Source organism: Harpia harpyja, chromosome Z, assembly GCF_026419915.1.
Source record: "Harpia harpyja isolate bHarHar1 chromosome Z, bHarHar1 primary haplotype, whole genome shotgun sequence".
Classification (NCBI taxonomy): domain Eukaryota; kingdom Metazoa; phylum Chordata; class Aves; order Accipitriformes; family Accipitridae; genus Harpia; species Harpia harpyja.
The window spans coordinates 67,823,514-67,842,804 of record NC_068969.1 but is presented as its reverse complement, the minus strand read 5'-3'; the positions used below and the strand labels follow the sequence as shown (position 1 = coordinate 67,842,804).

At 37.1% G+C, this 19,291-nt stretch overlaps 1 protein-coding gene across 2 annotated transcripts in view; it reads right to left on the bottom strand.

Moving 5' to 3' along the window:
• The window catches only part of SHC3 (SHC adaptor protein 3), a 64,377-nt gene that overhangs the window by 37,613 nt on the left and 7,473 nt on the right, over positions 1-19,291 (bottom strand). For both annotated transcript variants that reach the window (XM_052778224.1, XM_052778223.1), the window contains one exon: positions 4,078-4,148. In XM_052778224.1, coding sequence (XP_052634184.1) covers positions 4,078-4,148 — 71 coding nt within the window. The remainder of the gene's footprint in view (positions 1-4,077; positions 4,149-19,291) is intronic.

Below are 19,291 nucleotides of genomic sequence, written 5' to 3'. Positions count from 1 at the left end.
GGCCTGGCCACACAAGTTTAAGAGTGGCCCCTTTCTGTGACGATGATGGTAGGTTTCAGAAGAACTTAGGACCACTTGTCACCTGCAGTTAGCTCAGTAGTCTCGCCTGCTAGTCCTCCTGTTCCTCCACTACGTTGAAAATGAAATGCTTCTCTTCGTCTTGCTGCCCAAGAAAGTGATCTTGACTTCACAAGTGTTACAAGAATTATCACTGGATAATTAATGATGCAACATGTGGATTCATCTGGCTTTTACTTATCATTATGCATAACTGCTGACCCTTGGCTTGCACATCCATTTATTTGCTCAAGAATTCACATGACATTACATTCATTACAGAAAAGAATAAATACAGTACAGCTGATTAATACTACTCTAGTTCTCCTACTTCTCCTGTAGTGAAAGAATCTTCAGACTTCAAATGTGTAATGATAAAGGGGAAAATCTGTTATAAATTGTACATAGCTGTTCATTTTTCCTCAAATCAGATCCAAAATTAGGTGAACAACACCTTTTGTCAGGCACCACCAAGATTGTTAAGATCTGATGAGTATGACAAGTGAAAGTGCTTGCTCACTGCTTTCACATGAAGATAAATGTATTGCTGCAAGTTTTAGCATTTTAATTTACAAAAAGTGAAAAAGCAAACCAAAAACAAGTTATAGGCCAGGTACAACAGTGTTAGATGGCACAGGCTGATTTTTCACATGACTGACAAGGAAGGAAAGACCACTGGCCAAACTGTTTACACTGGGGCTTCTATCCAGTTCCTGGAGTTGAAGTCACAGTTCTTCATTTGTCAGACTGGTCCATACATACACAATGATGTATATGCTTTCCTAATGTATTAATTATAACAGCTGTGATTTTCAAAGCCATGCAAAATATCTGGACAACTTTTCCCATTTACTTATTTAAAATGGGTGTCTAATTCACTAGATAACTGGAAATCTTAGCCCAATTTTTAAGTAATTTCTAAATGTTCACCCAACAATTTAAGTGCCCTTTACAAGCACTAATCCATTTAATCACAGTTGTCTGTGACTGGGGCTAATGGTTTCTCCAAAATAACGCCCAAAGTTTGCAGCAGAGCCAGAGACTACACATTTCTCCCTCCCATGACTGAGCCACAGAAGATTTTTCTTCTAGGAATTGGTGCTGCTCATCTTACTTTGGGGTTTTGTTCCTTCTCAAGGCTAGCAGAAAGGTAAAATGACATATGCAATAACTGGAAGAGAGAAATAAGGCAAATGTAGGATTCCTAATGGCTGACTTCCTATGTTTGAGCTCTGCAATGTGGAGAAAAAGCAAAGGTAAGAAAGCATGCAGGGACAGGTATGTGATGCAGTGCTAGAAAGGGAGTAAGTGCTTTGTATGTGTCAAGCACGATGTGTGTTTATTAAGAAGAGATGCATCCAGACTTCCACACTAAATCAGGTAACTTGGCTCATCTTTTCTGTTTTTTAATCATACTTAGTAAATATCACATAATACCAGAAGTCATATTGGCCCAAGACAGATCACTTTCTCCTATGACTGGTTTTGCAAGGTCTTGGAAAAAATAACAGATTAAACAGGTGTGAAGCATGCAGTAGGATCAATTTATAAAGTTATGGGTCAGAAAGGGATCAGAGCTGCCTTGACATGTGTTTCTCCAGTTGTGGGAAACAGCACAGAGAAGTTTACACAGCCCCACGCACAGAGAAGCTTTTACTGCAGCTGTGGTTCTAGGTTCCTCAGCTGGAGCAGGCACAGTTAACATTACTAGATCTACAGACCCAAGTCTCAGTCACACTCCATCACCAGCCATGACATTACATGGACATTTTTCTTACTGGTGGCAGGCTGCAGAGAAATCAGCAATGGACATACCTAAATATAAATGTATGACATAGTAGACATAAATGTAACTTTCAGGTGCTTTTACTTTATTTGTAATCAAAGGGCTGCACAGACCATTTGGTACTGGGTGTCTTCTTAAAAGGGAATTGGTGCCTGTAATATCAGAACATCAGCCTTATTAATTCAGTGCATACCTTAAGGCCTATGTTATGTTTCTTAATGCACACGAGCAAGTTATTCAGCAAATGTGAATTTTAATAATTCCTTAATAATATTTTCTTAATAAAGAATAGGCTTGTATGTGAAATGCTACATGTCAAAACATGTGGGTACTTAAAACTTAAGACATGAGGATTTCTAGAGCCAGATGAGCTAATGAAATGCAGATTAAGATGCTAGATCCTGATTCAAAAATCACCTAAAAACTCCTACTTTCAAAAAAGTTTTAGATCAGGAACTTCATGATCAGAATTATGAGTCTTCATTGTTTTATGATAAACAGAAAATTGCAAATGCAAAATAATAAGCAAAACAGGAAGATACAGCTTCCTGCTTGAAAAAATACCATGTGCTCTAGATGTGGTCAGAGGAAGATGAGCCAAGAAAATGCCCACCATGTAGTCAAATATGCTATAACTTCAACAGAAAAAAAATATAATCCCAAGTCTGTTTCAAAGTAAAAGCCAAGATTCACTTTTGTATTGAAAGAACTATAAGATACTTTGTTTGTGCAGACCATATTGCTTTAGATCAGCAAACATGTCTAAGTATTAATGGCAGAATTGTGCCTTTAAGCTAGGTAATAAGAAAAGTGTAACACTGTTCCAATGAAGACATGTAGTGAAAGAGACCATGCAGAAAAATAAAGCCAAATTCAGTTCACCTTCAGGTCTAGGATACAAAAACAATAACTTATCACAACTGTTTCATAAGCCAGTATCATTTAACTTCCAAGTGGTAAACACAAATGTGCCACCTGCATTAGAACTACAAGCCTTCTTAGACATGAAATCATTTTAAAAGGTCACTGCTGCAAATACCACAGAAATGTACACGAGTTTAAAAAAGTACAGTAGTAAAATTCTCAGACGTCTCCATAGTCCACATTGCCTAAAAACCTGAATTCTGTTATTTACATGTCCTTGTGCTTTTACACCCCTCATCAACGCAGTATCTTGACAAATTAATGATTAACATTTTGTGAGGACTTACGGGCTCCAATTCAAAGCTGCTATATGCAAGTGTAACTCAAAGTCAATGCATATAGACCATACGATTGGCATCCAAGTGTAAAAATAAGTAATTTTTCTCATTTAATAAAATAAATACTTAGCTCTCTATGGTATGACAAATGGTTTATGATAGACCATCAGCAACTGTAAGACACCTCAAAGAGGTGAAATGCAAGCTCTGTATCCAGTCATACCACTTTATGTGTGTTTCTTTGGAAAAGATTACTTCATTATTTCAATGCCAGAATTTGAAAACATGGTCTCCAGTTGCTAGAAGATGTCAGTGCTACAGTCCTCTGAAATCAATGAGCTCAGCTTTTGAAGTGAAAATGCCTACAAAACACTATTTCCTATAGTTCTCAGAAAATACTCTCCTAGAAAAAAAACTATTCACAGACACTTCTTAGGACAGTGTTGTACTTACGTAGCTCTTGCAAAAATACTGTGACAGGTTTAAAAGAATTGTAATAAGAACCTAATACAAGCTTCTTACATACAGTATGGAAAAGACAACATTCTTTCATTTGTCTCTGGTACCATTGTAGTGATATATTTTCATTTATATCCTTTGTACAGCCAGTTTGAAATCTGACATCTTTTCATAAGAAATTACTACAAAAACCTATAAAAATGCTGCTCCCAAACAAGTTCCATAGACTAATTTTGACAAATGCATTGTAGATTTTAAGCATATCGTAATTCTCAGTGGCTTAAATGTCATGAAATTGGTACCAAGGTAAGTGCCTTATTTGGCATAACAAACGGGCAAAAATTTTCTAAAGCAATTCCTGGCACATCGAAAGACCCTGAAGAAAATATTCCTTAAGCCCTGTTGGAGCTATATTAATACCAGCTGAGAGATTTACCTTAAAAGCAAAATTAAAAAGTGGACATATGGTACCCCAAAATTATTTACTACGTGTTTTGCCATCTTCTTGGCCTTTCCACTGTGGGGACACAATTCAGAAGTTACTTTAAAAAACACACTTTCACAAAGTCTTACCTTGCAATCTGTGTTCTAGTACTGAAGTCAAGAGATCTCATTGAGCGTAAGACTTCTATGCACCCCAAGTACTGTAAGGAAAAAGAAACAGTTGGAAAAGATATTATAATTATTCTTGAGTTCTGGGAGAAAATGCAGCTAATCATTAAAAGGCATTGTACAATTCTTATTTTTACATTTGATTTATCCTATGTGTCAGGTAGGTTTTTATGATTATGTTCTTGTATGTCACAGATTTATTCCATAAACATTTTATTTCATTTAAGTCTCAAGTTTGGTTCAACATATCTTTTTACATTTAATCTAATCACTGTAATATACCTAGTTCATAATGTGTTGATGTGCTTTTTAATTTTCCTCTATCTTAATTGTTCCATTTTAGATATAAAGCTAATCAAAGTAAAAAATAATATTAATGAAAAAGGAAGTGTGGTAAAGCAAATTCATCTAGCACTGGTCAGCATGAAAATCTTATTTAAGAGGGAGAGAACTAAGCCTCATTAGAACAAAAAAGGTAAATTATAGCAGGGCGAGATGAAAAGAGCACCAGCAATCCAAAGAGGATTCCTTAATAACCAGCTCAGGGATAGATGGGATTTAGTATTTTCATTAATGACACTAGTATAAAGATATAGGAAAATGCTAACAAAATATACTAATAACCCATGCTGGGAGATGGCTTCAACAGGGTCATTCAAGAGAGGAATGACATGAAGGTTAGCTAATAACTAGGAAAAGACCAGACTTATTGACCCAGATTTCTGCCCTGCATCTCTATGAAAAAGAGGGAGTACCATTAGAAAATACGTTAAAATATAACAGTATCTATCACAGGATTGAGAAAAACTCAGGTGAATCTTCTAGACTTGCTTCCAAAAGTGGGCATAATTTACAGGTGCTAAAGCCTACATGCAGCTACAGCTCTTGTCAGATAATTGGATAGTGGCTTTGTACAAACTGACTCATGACTGGCATATCCCATGGCAGTATCTTGCATGTAGGTTAAGTATTCAACCACATACCTGACTTTTGAAAGTCAGGGGAAACAGGGATGAGTCTTTACATAATGAGCCCGATAATGCTATTCTAGTATTGTGGGTTTATATCAGCTTTTATATCAGTCTTATATCAGTTTTTATATCTATTCTCAGATATAGATACATAATGCAATCTATTTGGGTATGAAACCGGTGCAAAAAATCAAGTGAGGCCACCATTTTGTGTCTGTTTGGGAATTTTATTTATACTGAAAAAATGGTCTTTTAATTAGAGAATTACTACACCAGTAACTGTACTATCTAGAGTTTCAGCAATGCTTTTTCTATAGAAACGTGCATGTCACAAACTGTTTACAAGCCGAGGGAGTATCTAGTTTGTTTTCACATGTCCATTATTTTTTAATTTATTGCTATCAAATGTTTTGAAGTCATTACAACACTGAACAAAATAAACTAGAATATCAGGTGACTCCTATTCATTACATTGCTGAAACTTGGATTATAATAGCCCACAGTTTCTGGGAAGGGTTGATTTCCTAGAATTTTTTAGAAATCTCCTGCAATCTTATATATTTGAAAAGCTTGTAAAATCCTCAAGGAAAATGTCTTCTCTATAGAGATTCTGGCATATGAAGCTTTCAAGCTAAGGGTCATACTCTCAAACTGTTTAGATTATCATCACTCCTCTATCACTGCAAAATTAGATAACCCTCATATCTTATCAGAAGTAGATTCCTATTTTACATATACTTCTGCCTGAGTACTTAAAGCATCTAGAACAAGATTTTCATGCTCTGATGCAGGAATTTGAGCCATTTAACTCTATTTTTAAGTATCTCAGAGGGTGATTTGATTTGCTTGGGGATGAAGTTCATTAAACATCAGTTGAGATAATCAGCTGAAGTCAGTTAACTTGTGCCAATATACAGCAATGAAAGATGTTTTGCTGTACTCTTTTTGTGTCATTTTGTTTTAGTTGTAGGATGCTTTTATAGATAAATTTTCCCAAATATTTATTTCATATGAGATATTTTTATAATTAAATAAGCTGTAAATGGTATAACTGTTCAAAGGTACCCCTGTGATTTTTTGTTACTGGAATACTTGGTTTTCATTATTTCATCAACCTTTTCATTTAGACCACTCAATACTAAAACACTCTTGGATTGCACTTGTTCTTTCCCCTATCTATCTACACTTGCCACAAGTCTTTTAAAGCAAAGTAGTTGTACAAGTTTGAGAACCAGGTCCAACATTTTAGAAGCAAACTCTGGAAGGTAGTTTGACAAGTACATGCAGGCGTGCAAATAAATACACAAACACATGTGCACACAAGTCACTGTCAAAATAAACACACAAATAATTAGACAAATACCCATAAACATACTTAGAAGGCGTGCATTTAGACTCCCTTGAGTCATACTACCTGATCTGCATCAACAAAAGTAGAGACAAAACCAGACTGAAGGAAGGTCAGATGGAAAAATTACCCTGTACTTGTTTTATGTATAGCACAGAGACAGTTGAACACAACATAGTAAGGTTTGCAGTATTCCTGACTGATCAAGGCAAAGATGGCAACTGATTTTCTGGGATAAAAGATGTGAACACTTAATCACCACGGCATGTTTGCAAGTAACGAAATTACTATAAAAACTGACATTCAAAAGGTCCAAAGGCCAACTACAGGGACATATAACTCACCTACTTCTATGCTTCAATTATTCCCCAAGACCAACATTGCTCTCTAAAAATATCCATTTGAAGTACATCCTGACAAGGATCCACAGAAAGGAGACATACAACCAAGATAGCAAGTAAATAAATTATTCATTTATTTCAACAAGTAAATATCCTGATTAAAAAGAAATGCTATCTTTTGCTTTAGGCATTCTATGAAACATTTAAAATATAGTTATAAAACATTCTACTTCTAAAAAAGCTCCTCTTCACCCAGCACTTAATGTATATTCTAACCAGTCATCTACTGTGCACTGTGATACTTATGAGCTCCCACTACCATCCTCCCTCTCATTGCTCAGGAAACAAATATACGGAGGTGCAGCCCACCTTGAAGTAGGAAGATTTGGGACTACCAGTTCCAAGCTCTCTCAGGTAACGTTCTGCCTTCTGTCTACTTTCTGATATTTGAATGAGTTTCCAGCTTGTGTACCTTCATTGAATGGTACTATGCCCCAAGGAAAAAGTTTTTCATATGAATGAATACCTTCCCATTCAGAAGTTTTAGATTCATAACTAGCACTTTGCATGCTAAACAGCACCTTGCAGGAAGCTGGTATAAATCTAAAAGCAGAGTGCCACATACTCCTGGGACCACACCTCTGTCATTGCATGAGGTTCCAACATCCTTTTTAGTTACAATTCTTCCAGGTATATGTAAGAGGTGGCCATATATATCCCAAGTTCCTGGTTCATCCCATAGGTGAAGATTTTTCCATATTCCCTAAAGTACCTCTGTCTTCTCTATGACTCAGTCAGAAAATTCTTGTTTAACAACTAAAGATTTTTACTGTACCCTGTGCAAGAAAGGGTATTGAGTTCTCCCAACCTTTGTCAGAAACAGCTCAACACATGAGCGCTGAGTGCATTCATGTGCTTGGAGTGAAGAGAAAAGGCAAATGAGGGTAGTCACTGTCAGATGTGCCTTTTTGCTCCATGAACATGAACAACCTTGTTCAGTGTTTCCTAACAAGCTCTTCAAAACACCAAGTTACTGGAAGAAATCTTCTATTGTTTGACTCAGAAGCTAGTAGTAACAATGGCAACAAATGTTTTTATAAAAATGTAGCAAGATGTAGCCCCATACAGCATTGCAGCAGTCCAACCTTGGAGTGACAAATGCTTGAATGCTTGAACGCTTGAGTGGCATATGCATGTCTAATAGCAGATGAGTGTCTGCCCTGAACACGGGTAGCAAGAATATCTGCCCATCACCTACTCTCAAACAAAATAAGGACTCCTAATCTCCGAGTCTGAACTACTGGAGTATCATTAGCTCACCAAAACTGCATGGGTATTCTTAGTGCATTAAGCTGGACTGGTTTTAATCTGTGTAACTGGATGACCATCATCAAATCTGAGTAGTTCACAACATTGCAGATTGTACCTGCAACACACATAGCCTCGTGCAAGTTATGCAAGAGATAACATGGTTACATCAGCAAACAGACATGCACTTGCGTTGTTAGCCAAAAATTAGCCAGTGCCTTCAAATATCGATGTATCTGAAATCTGCACTAACGTTACATAGCTGCTGATAATAGCCTAGGAGGCTCAAAAAATAGATTCAGATTCACGGGGTTCTGGGTGGTGTATGTAGATCTAATTTTTGAAAATAGAAATCTCTGAAGCATATTATAAGATACCCTGTAATAAACTGGTCAATTCACTGCAAGTTTCTCACCCACAGGCTTAGGCTGTGCTTTTACTTGGCAAGTGCAAAAGTGAGCATCTTTTTACTTGCTGCATCTGTTCCTCATGTGTATCTCAAGTCATATGCCTACATTTTCATTATTCCTTTTTTTTTTGGGGGGGGGGGGTATTTCTTTGTTTGCTTTTGTGGGCTTGTTGTTGTTTTGCATTTTATTCTTGTTAGCCAAAGAGCTAGTCCAGAATTAGAGTATACCCTTAAAGTAAATGAGTAGTTAGTATGAACTGACTAATGCTACTTAATTCCAGTTGAGGACTCCCTTATTTAAAAATAAGAGCGTTTATTTCAAATTCAGATTATATTGCTTCTGTTGCAACATGCATTTATTTATGCATCAAAATGACAGTTCCTTCTAACTTCAGATATCATCATTAACAGCCAAAGAGGCTTCTGAAATGAGCACTGAATGTTCCATAATGTTCCACAATACTTACAAATTATTTTCAAGTTTGCCATCTACTATAAATCATATTAAGATTCAAGTCCAGATACACCCTACCAAGCAGGGCATCATACAAAAATAGTAACAGCCCAGGACTTGACTTCAAGATAGTAAGTTTGTCCACAAGTAACTGTGGACGCAGTCAGGATTTTTAATATCCATATTGATGCATGAAAAGGAGAAGAAAAAAGCACAAAAGCAACCCAAGTCATAGCCAGAGACTGTAGAATTGATAATTAACAAGGAACTGTAATCAGAAGGTGTTCCCTTTAATAAAATAAACTAAGTAAAAGAAAAATAATAAGTGCCACAATATTTCCTAATTTTTTAAATTCTGCTTTAACCGAACATTTATTTATTACCTTGAATACCTTACTAATTTGACTGAGACATGCACCACAAATTACTTAACTCAGCTAATCAGCAGGAAAAGATCACAAAAAGATAAGATAGCTTATCACAACATACATTTGCTTCTTTACTTCATAAGGAGGTCATAGCATAGTTATATGTATTTGATTAAACTACATAGTATCCTGTAGCAGTATATTTATTAATTTTGTGAAGACAGTGGAACCTAAGAAGCATTATAAATTCACGAAAACACTAAACTCTTATGTTAAGAGAAAAAAATACATTTTTCTGAAATACTTCAGGCACATCTGGCAATACAAAATCCTTGCCAATCCACAAAATAACCCTCTGACTGGCAGCTGCCAGTCTGCCAGTCATATTATCCATCCACTAATAGAGGCAGAAAGAAGTCATTGACAAAAAGCTGTCTGAAGAAATACAGTAGCAATACAGTCCTTGCTATTTTTTAAGATAAACTGGGTACAGAGTTATACCTAGGATTTGAAATACGTAATTATACTTTAAGTTACCCATAGCAAAATCCCTCACCCTATGGTAAAGCACTTCCACAGAAGGCTGTAAAGATATTGGCATGTGGCAGGAGGACCTTTCCTTCCACATCTTCAGGAAGAAATGTAACTGCTTGGCATTTTTGCAGATAAATCCATCCTTACTCATGCAGCCTATACAAGGAGGACATAAAGCCTCCACACCAAGGAATCTGACGTAGTGTGTACACCCCTGTACCAAGCTAGCTCATCAGATTTGTGTGAAAGGCAGAGAGGGTCTGGAGGCACGGCTCTGCATCCAGGTAGTTGTGGGAGTCCTCCTAATATGAAAGAGTGGCTCCTCATCCTGATGACAACAAATGGCCCAGACATAGAAAACAGACCTTCCTGAGTTCTTTTTCACCTAGATTCTCCCATTAGCAGAGCAAAATGAAAAGGAAAGAAGGAAAGGAAAGAAGGAGAGTGTGCTAAATAACAGTGGGGATGCATTGCATGTTACCCACAAACTCAGCAAGCTTCTTCAGGGGCTATCATCTTAAGCACAGTTACCTTTAACTGCAATCATTTGCTAAATAATGCTTAGTCTTTAACAACAGTTCATACTGACAGGTATTTACAGCACTCATGTAAGTTTGTATAAAATTTTGTTTCCAGTAGTACTGACAGAAAATATGCTGTGCATATACAGCAGCTTGAAAAGCATAAATCCTCTCACCCATTATCAGAAAGACTTTCAAACCTTTTCAAAACAGGTAAACAGTTCATTTAGTCAGGATAAATATGGAGGCAGCCTATGTTTTGAATTCACATTGAATAAAAAGATCACTTTAGAAGAAGGGGTACTCTGAAGACATCTCTACATAGCAAAGACTGAAGCTGTCATGGATATTCCATCAGTACAGCAGACGAGGTAGGATATGAGCTGATGTCATGAGCAGTTATGAGGACCTAAGACTGTGGGAAGCTCCTAAGGCTGAGTTTACACTTGAAATCTTTTGAATATGAATAAATATTTAAATACTGAAAAAGAGTATATGTAAAGGGACTTTATACATATGATGCTAGTCACTGACCTAAGAATGTGGCTCAGCTACCTGTCTGGGACACAGATCTTGGTGGGAGCTCAGTAAATCTTTCTGGACTCAATGGTCCAGCTAGCTCACCGGAGAGCAGGAATGACTTCTGAAGCCAAACTAGAACAAAAAGTAGCACTATAGGGAGGTAATTTTCTGTCTCACCAAAAAGTCAGCATTTTCTGAAGACCTGCACTCTAATGTGCAATAAACTTTTTTTTGTTTGGTTGGGTTTTTTTAACCTTAACAGCTGCCCAGTGCCAAGAGGGTGTTTGCCAACCTCAGGCAACCTTTTCCTGGTAGGTGGAGAACCGCTGTATGTTGTCCTGCCATCGGTGTGGCAAACAACCCACCCAAACTCTGACGCCACAGAAGTCTGCAGGACACCCTTTCACTGCAGGTGTTGCTGATAACGCAAAGCACTCATCAAGGGGCAGAAAAGGCAGCCTTTGGCAAATGCTGCCTACCATCAACTGAGCAGACAGCGCAGTGGGAAGAAGGTCCTGCATGCACGCAACCGTGCAGATTTATGTCAGTGTACCTGGATATTTTAAGCAGAAGGATGGAATGGAAGATTAGTTCTGTGACATTTCTAATGTAGGGTGAGTTACAATATTAGAAAAAGCTGTGGGCAGAAGCAAGACTGGATATTCAGAGAGAAATAGATTTGTATGAGCAGTAGTCACAGAGCTTTAAGTCAGCTGCTAGAGATTTCAGTTTCTCTGGTAGTTTGGGATATAAATATTTGCCTTTAAATGCTCTGCTTCACTATCAAGTAACACGATATTGAGATCTCACCTAACATGAGTGTTATACTCCCAGCCATGCCATAGTCTCCTGCCCTTCCCTCCCCTTGGGGCAAGACACATCTTCAGGACTACTGGAAGACACAGATCTCCAAGGGTACGTGATGACTGTGGTCTACCCACATATGCTGAGGGAGCCGCTCTGTACCTCTGTCCCATGCTTCCCCGGCATCTGCACAACGGCACACCTGCTCGAGGGAGCAGCAATCCTGCATGAAAGAAACACTGGCAGCCTTGTTCTGAATGAGGAAACGGCCCTATATTTAGACATTGTCAGAATGTAACACCAAAAATGTGTCATAAACATATGCTGCCGTGAAAAACAGACAGGCACTCTTCTGTGCTTTTATACTTCTGCAGTTGGTAATTTTTACACCAGTAAGTAATCATGTATACAGCTTTACAGTGAATCAATATTTCCCCCAAAGGTTTTTTTCTCATTAAAGAATGCATGTTCTAATCCAGACAGAAAACTCTAAGTAAGGATTGATTGAATAGAAATGGAACGGAAAATCTAAATCCAAGTCTTCTTCAAGGTTCAACTATAAATAAGCCTTGACCCTTCAGCTGTAAATTTATTATCACAAATTGTTCTGTGAGACAAGTAAACCAACAAAGCTTCTGAACTAGTACAAATGATGATGGATATGACTGTCAATTGCACTTCTCTTGGAAATAGGTGGTTTGCTTCTTCAATAACGGGTGAGAGGAGAACACAGTTCTCCCAAGAATACCTCCAATTTTGGCCAACACCTAGCTCTTTCCTATGTCCTCTTGTACAATAACTGGTTTCTGTAGTATAAAAATATTTCAAATGTTCCTATATATGCAGACTTTAACAACTCTTAACTGGTGAACATTAGCTTATTCTTTCAACTAACTGCTTTATCCTATTTGAACACAAGGCTCAGGTGTGCACAACTGTAATAATAAAGGGATTTAGGAGGCAAACATATGTATTTTGTGCATGAGATCAGCACCTCCCAGAAATTACTTCTATGATTTATATACTTTGATTCGCTAATTGACACATTATTTTTAGTATAATTCAATGCTATTTTGGCAACTTATGATGTTTACAATGTATTGCTTCCCTATTTTATTTTTTTAACTGAATGCTTGGATTTTCAGTAACAGGAATGCTGCTAAAATTACGCTATTAAACTATTTTGGTAAAAGAGGTAACCTGCATAAGCTCTTGATCTAATTATCATAGTAGAGTTATAAAACATTTTCATAAGAGACTGCAGGGAAGTAAGACTTTCTCTGTGTATCTGTGCCTTGATATATTTTGATTCACTGCACCAAACAGAAACAGTGTTTATTCAGCATCCAGAGTACAAAATAATAAAAAGAAAGGTCACGTTTTAAAATTTTCACTGCATGACTGTGAGTCACTGCATATTTGCTAGACGTCTAGCTTTCATCGTGTAAATCCTTTTACAGTGAATTTCCTGAAGATTTTCATAAAGGCTTTCAGTCATAAGTAAAATGAGACTAACTTCCAAAGGGATTCTGGGATCAGCTATAAACCAAAGTGCCTAGCATTGATTAATTAATACTGAAAGGCTGTGAAACTTTTTCATCTAAATAAATTCATCCTAAGTCTAACCCACTACCAGTAGAAAAATCAGCATCTAAACAAAGGCAGGCAACTATATTGTTCTATTTCACATGCCTTCCTTGCACTGAGCTGCTTAAATGATAAAAAAGAATCAATCCACCTTAACATGACAAAAAATAATTTTCATTTATATATACCTACTTTTATTTTAGATATATTATGTATATGCATGTATGTATTTTTGTATATACACTGGCCTTGAAATCCTATATATTTACTTCAAGCATGCACAAACATACAGTGCCACTGTTATTAAGAATGCTTATCAAGAATCCTTAAGTCTAAAAAAAGATAATTTTTTATTATTTTTGAAACACAGTATATAAATATTTATAACTATTTTAAAGTTTCGGCAGGCAGCTGTGTATTTCTATTAACAAACTGGCAAATATGATTATACATAAAAAGATAGCAAGATTTGCCAATACGCTGAAAAAGCTGAAAATAAGTTACTCCTTTTTCTCCCACAGAGATCAGAAAACCTGTAAAGTTCTTCTTCAGTAGCTAGGGATGCATATAACCAAAGAGACCTTGGAGAAAATATGAACCTCCAAATCTTGCTGATGATGAGGCACAGAGAGAGCACAGTATTTGCAAAAGAAAATATACTTATGTGCCACCCATATCAGGACAGAAGGTAGAGCAATACTAAGCAATACTTTCCATGTCTGTTAACACATCTGTGAAGGATGATGAAGACCTTACATGACTAAATATCATCAGTTGCTGGGGAGAGAAGGTATCTGTAGAAAAGCTGTGTGACAACATGCAATATTTTCACCATATTTCAGAGTATAGTTTCCCTCTGTTGACAGAATGCATTTTCACTTGATTTTACTGGAATAAACTGGATTTTTTCTATTTTTCCTGTATCAGAGTTGCAGACAGGAATAGCTGTAGAAATCTCCACACAACATAAGAATATGGGGCATCTTACCAGTAAGAAAACAATTTAAAAGTCTATACCATAAGCCTCCATGAGAAAAGAAGAATCCATTCTATTTGGGATACATCTACAATTCTCACTAGATATTAATAGTGGTTTTACATTTGTCCCCTGTGAAAGCATTCTAGCAGCATCTCACAATTAAATCATATGGTAAAGATTCAGAACCGCTAAAAAAAAAAAGGCGAAGGATTCAGCTAGGGGAAGAAGAATATATTTTATCTTATCTCGAAAAGCAATTTCTTAAGTCAACTCTAAGGTCTCATTTCTTGCTAGTAAGGGGAAAGATACCACTTGGAAGCAAATTTTGCTTCTGGCAATTTTCTAATCTCCATCCCAAATGGGGCTGAAAACAACACATCTTCAAAGAAAATACCTTTTCTTATTTCTCACTCATATGTGGATGAAATAAGATTGCCAACATCGTGCTCAAAAAATATTCACACAGTACAGATGCTAAATGGACTGGGCTTTCCCAAGATTCCACAAAAATCCCATATCAGTAGTTTTGCATGTACAATATTTCTTACGTTCTTACTTTACAGATGTATGGTTTTGCATGCAAAAACTCAGAAATGCTAGAATCGGAAGTGCACACATTGGTCAATGATTTATACTATTATTTTAAATGTAAACACATTCCACATTATGCCTCAATTTTTTGTATGTGCCAAAAGTTTTCTTTAAAAAAGGCTACAATTGGAAAAATCTGTAGTTCTATAGTTATGAGGTTTAATTTTAAAAATATATAATACCAGGTGAATGCAATTATTGCACTGTGATATTAATCGGTGTGAACCACTTATGCACTGCAGTATCACAGATTGTTTCATTTTCACAGTTGCGTACTTTAATTCATTGAACACTTTCCAGACTGTTTTGCCTGCTACCTTGAATATTCACTAAGATATATTCCCCTTTAAAGCACCATGCAGATTAGTTCTAGCAGCTTATGTTCTGCATCAGAATTCCTTTAACACAAACATGCAAAAGCTTCTGCAGCCAAAACATTATGCTTCAATAGCTGAAAATTATAATTAGACATTTGAAACTGTAAATATGGACACTGTAAATATAACTAGTTATTAAAGAACTTATACTACCTCAGTCATTAAGTAGAACTGCTTGATGAGGAGTATTATTAAAGCACAGACCCAGAAGATGGAAGATCTAACAGGTGCTTTTCCACTATGCCGAATACAGACCTATGCTAAGTATCTGAAATGCTATATGGCTACACTTGCGAAATTGTACATTTGGAGGTGTGATTTAGGAAGGGCCCGTCGCTCTTAACACTGAAGATCTGAAACACACAGGGAGGGAGAAGGAGTCCTTTTTTATATGAATGCTACATGTACCTCTGGTCTTCATCACAAGAATCCAGCAATTAAAACACATCCTTTTCCTTAATCTTTATCAACCTCTAACCTTCTTATGCTTAAGCTATAGTCAGTTATGTTCACAGTAAGAGTGCCCAAAAGATGACCTCCAATGTGCAGCACAGAGGAATAAGGTGAGAGATGTCCCAGGATGGATTTCAAGCATGAAAAAAATCTCTCAAACATCTTCTTGCAGCGTAAAGGCCATGAAGAATCCCAGCAGAGCAGCTCTGGTGGGCTTGGGACCCCTCCCCACCACCACTGCCCAAAAGCAGGATGGGCACCCACAGCTCCCAGCTTGTGCCCCCACTCTGAGCAGCCCTGTTCTTCCAGCTCCTTGGCAGAAATCAATATATTGCAAGAGTGGGTTCATATAATGTTTCTATTTAGTTAGTGCTTTCTGCTTATTTTATTACTATAAAATTGATTTACAAAAGGTTCAAAATGACAGAAAGATACATATTCAACAATCACCATTTTAAGTTTTCTCTTCCAGACTTGGCCTGCTTCATGTACAGGCTATTTATCCAGTGTAACTATTGCTGTAACGAATGGTTACAGAACAGTCTCAAATACAGGTAATCTACACTACATAAATAAGAGTATTTTAAGTACTCTCAATCTTGTTTCAACTTGAAAAGTCTGTTGCACCTAACTCTACAGGCTGCGCATCGGTTGTACTTCTTCAGACGTCTCTCACGTAACTTACTACTCTTTCTGCCTATCATTGAGCAACCTGAATTGCAATTCATAACGCTGATCTAAAAAAATGCATTCATAAATATTGCTTACTTCAGCCTCACAACATATACCAGACTAAGTTTCTAACATGAACAAAACCTATCTTGTATCTCACTGTATCCAGGGTATTCTCCAAAACTCTGATCCTGCAAAACATTCATACATCATATGAACTTTGAGCTTATAAACAATTTATTGTTTTTTTACAAAACATTTTTAGGTATGCATTTCATAGTGAATCTTCTATTTTCCCTGTCCGCTGTTGCACGCACTGTGTGCTCGGTGACCTTTGACAACTATTACAAGTGCATCACAGAAGACCATGATTCAAAGGTAGCATCTGCTGACCTGGGAAAGGCTGTCTTTCTGTCCCTCCAAAATTTCTACTCTAATTTCTGTCATAAAGGCACTCAGTTTGCAAACTGAAAAGATATTTTCTGATTTGCTTATTCTGCCTAGCCAGCTAGAGACCTTTTACAGCAGCAGACCTTCACTCTAGCAACTTTACAGAGCAGCTGGGTCTGGTGGAAGAGCACTGCACTTAGGTGTTGTGTAAGTCTCACCTCTGTAAATCATTTCCTGGACACCCTCAAGCAAATGACTTAAATCCTCTACATCTTTATCTCCTCTTCAGCAAAACCAAAAGATTGATACTTTGCGTTAAATAGTACTTTGTATTAAAGGTTGTAAACAAACATCACTTTGTAGAGCATGAGGATCTATTAACAACGAGTGTTGCATAGGAACTAGGTTTTATTAATATTATTATTAGTCCTAGAGTAGAGTGAGCCAGACTTCATTGCCTTCTTAATGCTGCTGAAGTGCTGTAAGAGAAACAGGTTCAATGCATCTGCCAGTGCAGCTTGATTTCATACCAGGCCTTTGTAAAGCTCATTAATTCTGAAGGTTTTTATCATGCCTGAGTGTTGTTAAGGATAACAGTCATCTAGGAACAGGAGGACCATACTGGGGACTTCCTTCATAGTTTCTGTCTGCGACCCAAGAAAAGACTTTGGGTAGATTCCAAACACTTGGCTGATACGTTTTTAACAGTTTATTGTGGTGTTTGCAGCGCAGCTTCACACTTAATGCTTTGCTTTCAGAAGGAGACTCTGCACAATTTATTCGCCTGGCCTTCTCCCTTCATTCCTGCTCAGCATTTAGAAAAAAGTAAGTAAAAAAGAATGACACTGTAGCATCTGCACTCAACATGTGGTGACAAAACATGGCCCCTACATTTGGTGGCAAAGGTGGTATTTCTGAAACATTCTAATTTCTTGGGAAGTTCAGGGTACTTTTAAAATGTCCTGTGGTTAATTAAAGCAGCTTGTCTATAAGAAAAAAAAATACTGTTTCTGATAATTACTTCATCGGAGGTATGCAGTGTCAAATGTCAGTCAGGATGCTGGTGTCCAATGAGACATGGACTCCCTTGTATAATTCCTGTGCTAGTAAGAGCCAAAAATGGGAATAAAGGCACGTTAGAACAACAACATATCCAGAAAGATGGAAATGGTCCTGAGCAAGTTAAGACAACATCTTAAGATGAAATATCTCTCTCTGTCTTGTCCTTACTATTTCAGTTATTTGGTCAACTTAAGTCTCAAATTTCAGGATTTGTTCTGAGATAACAAAAAAAGACAAAAATTTCAGTATCAACAAATATAATGTGATGGTGCTGTGGAAAAAAGGCCTAGACAGCTTTTTCTGTTTACCTCACATCATTTTCTTTGCGTCTCCCTATACCCTGTTTATTTTTACCTTTTATCTTTTTGCTTGCCATTCCTGTCTAATTTCAAAGGGCTTTTTTCAGTCTTTAAACTTCTAGCTGTGACTTGGACTGTCTGAGTCAACATTTTGAGACTGAAAACTTTCCTGGCCCTTTGAAAACTTATTTGAAAAATCTAGCGGAATATCTATCACTTATTAAACAAACATTCTAGCTTACCCTTACTGAATTGCGTCAAATCCCCCTCTGAAAACAAGTGATGACTGGAAATGTGGTTGCACTGAGTCCCATCATTATTTCCATCACAACTTAAATGGACAGTCTCTGCCTCAGACCTGCCTGGAGCAGCCAAAGGTAGAGCTGCATCGCATTTTATCATAAATGTATAGAATCAAATGAAATATGAATATTGCATGACTATGTAGAACTGCAGAGAAGCAATACTGATCCCCTCTTGCCCTATGAGTATGGAATTGGTTTCATTGCCTAGGGGAGTAATCACACTGAAAGCGTGTCAGTAGCTGGGAAGGCTGGCTGTCTCCGGCACGGTCCCGGGGCAGATCCATTTTTTTCCCATTGCAAACAATGTGAAAATTTAATATTGATACTTTGTGCATTCACTTCAACTTTCTACCATAAAATGAAGCCAGGCTGCAGCACAAGTATAGCTGGTGTGTTAGTGGAGACAAGGTTCCTCAATGGGTTATGTGGCTAGGGGACAAAGGAGTGCCCTGTCACTGGGACAAAGGAGTGCCTTGTCTCCAGCAGCCAAGAAAGGCATTGGTTTTCCCTGAAGATCTCGGTTCATGTGTGTGTTTTCTTTATGTTTGTAGCAGCAGATATTTACTTTGGGCACGTGGTATTCTTACTGTAATCATTATTTGAAGACAAGTAAAGAAACCAATAAATCAATTTCCAAGGAAAAACAGAGAAGGAATTCTGGCTGAATGCAGTTTTACCTCCTAAACCGGCCAGCTAAATTCATCAGTGGATTTTAAAGCTGTAAATAACTAGCAGGATTGTATAATTTTTGCTTTAAATGAAAACGGTTCTGACTTAAACTATTTAAATCAACATTAATAGTGCCCAAATTGTGTCACTCATTAAATAACCCTAGGTGTGGAATTTATGCCAAAGCTTCCAAGGCATTTTGCAAACACTC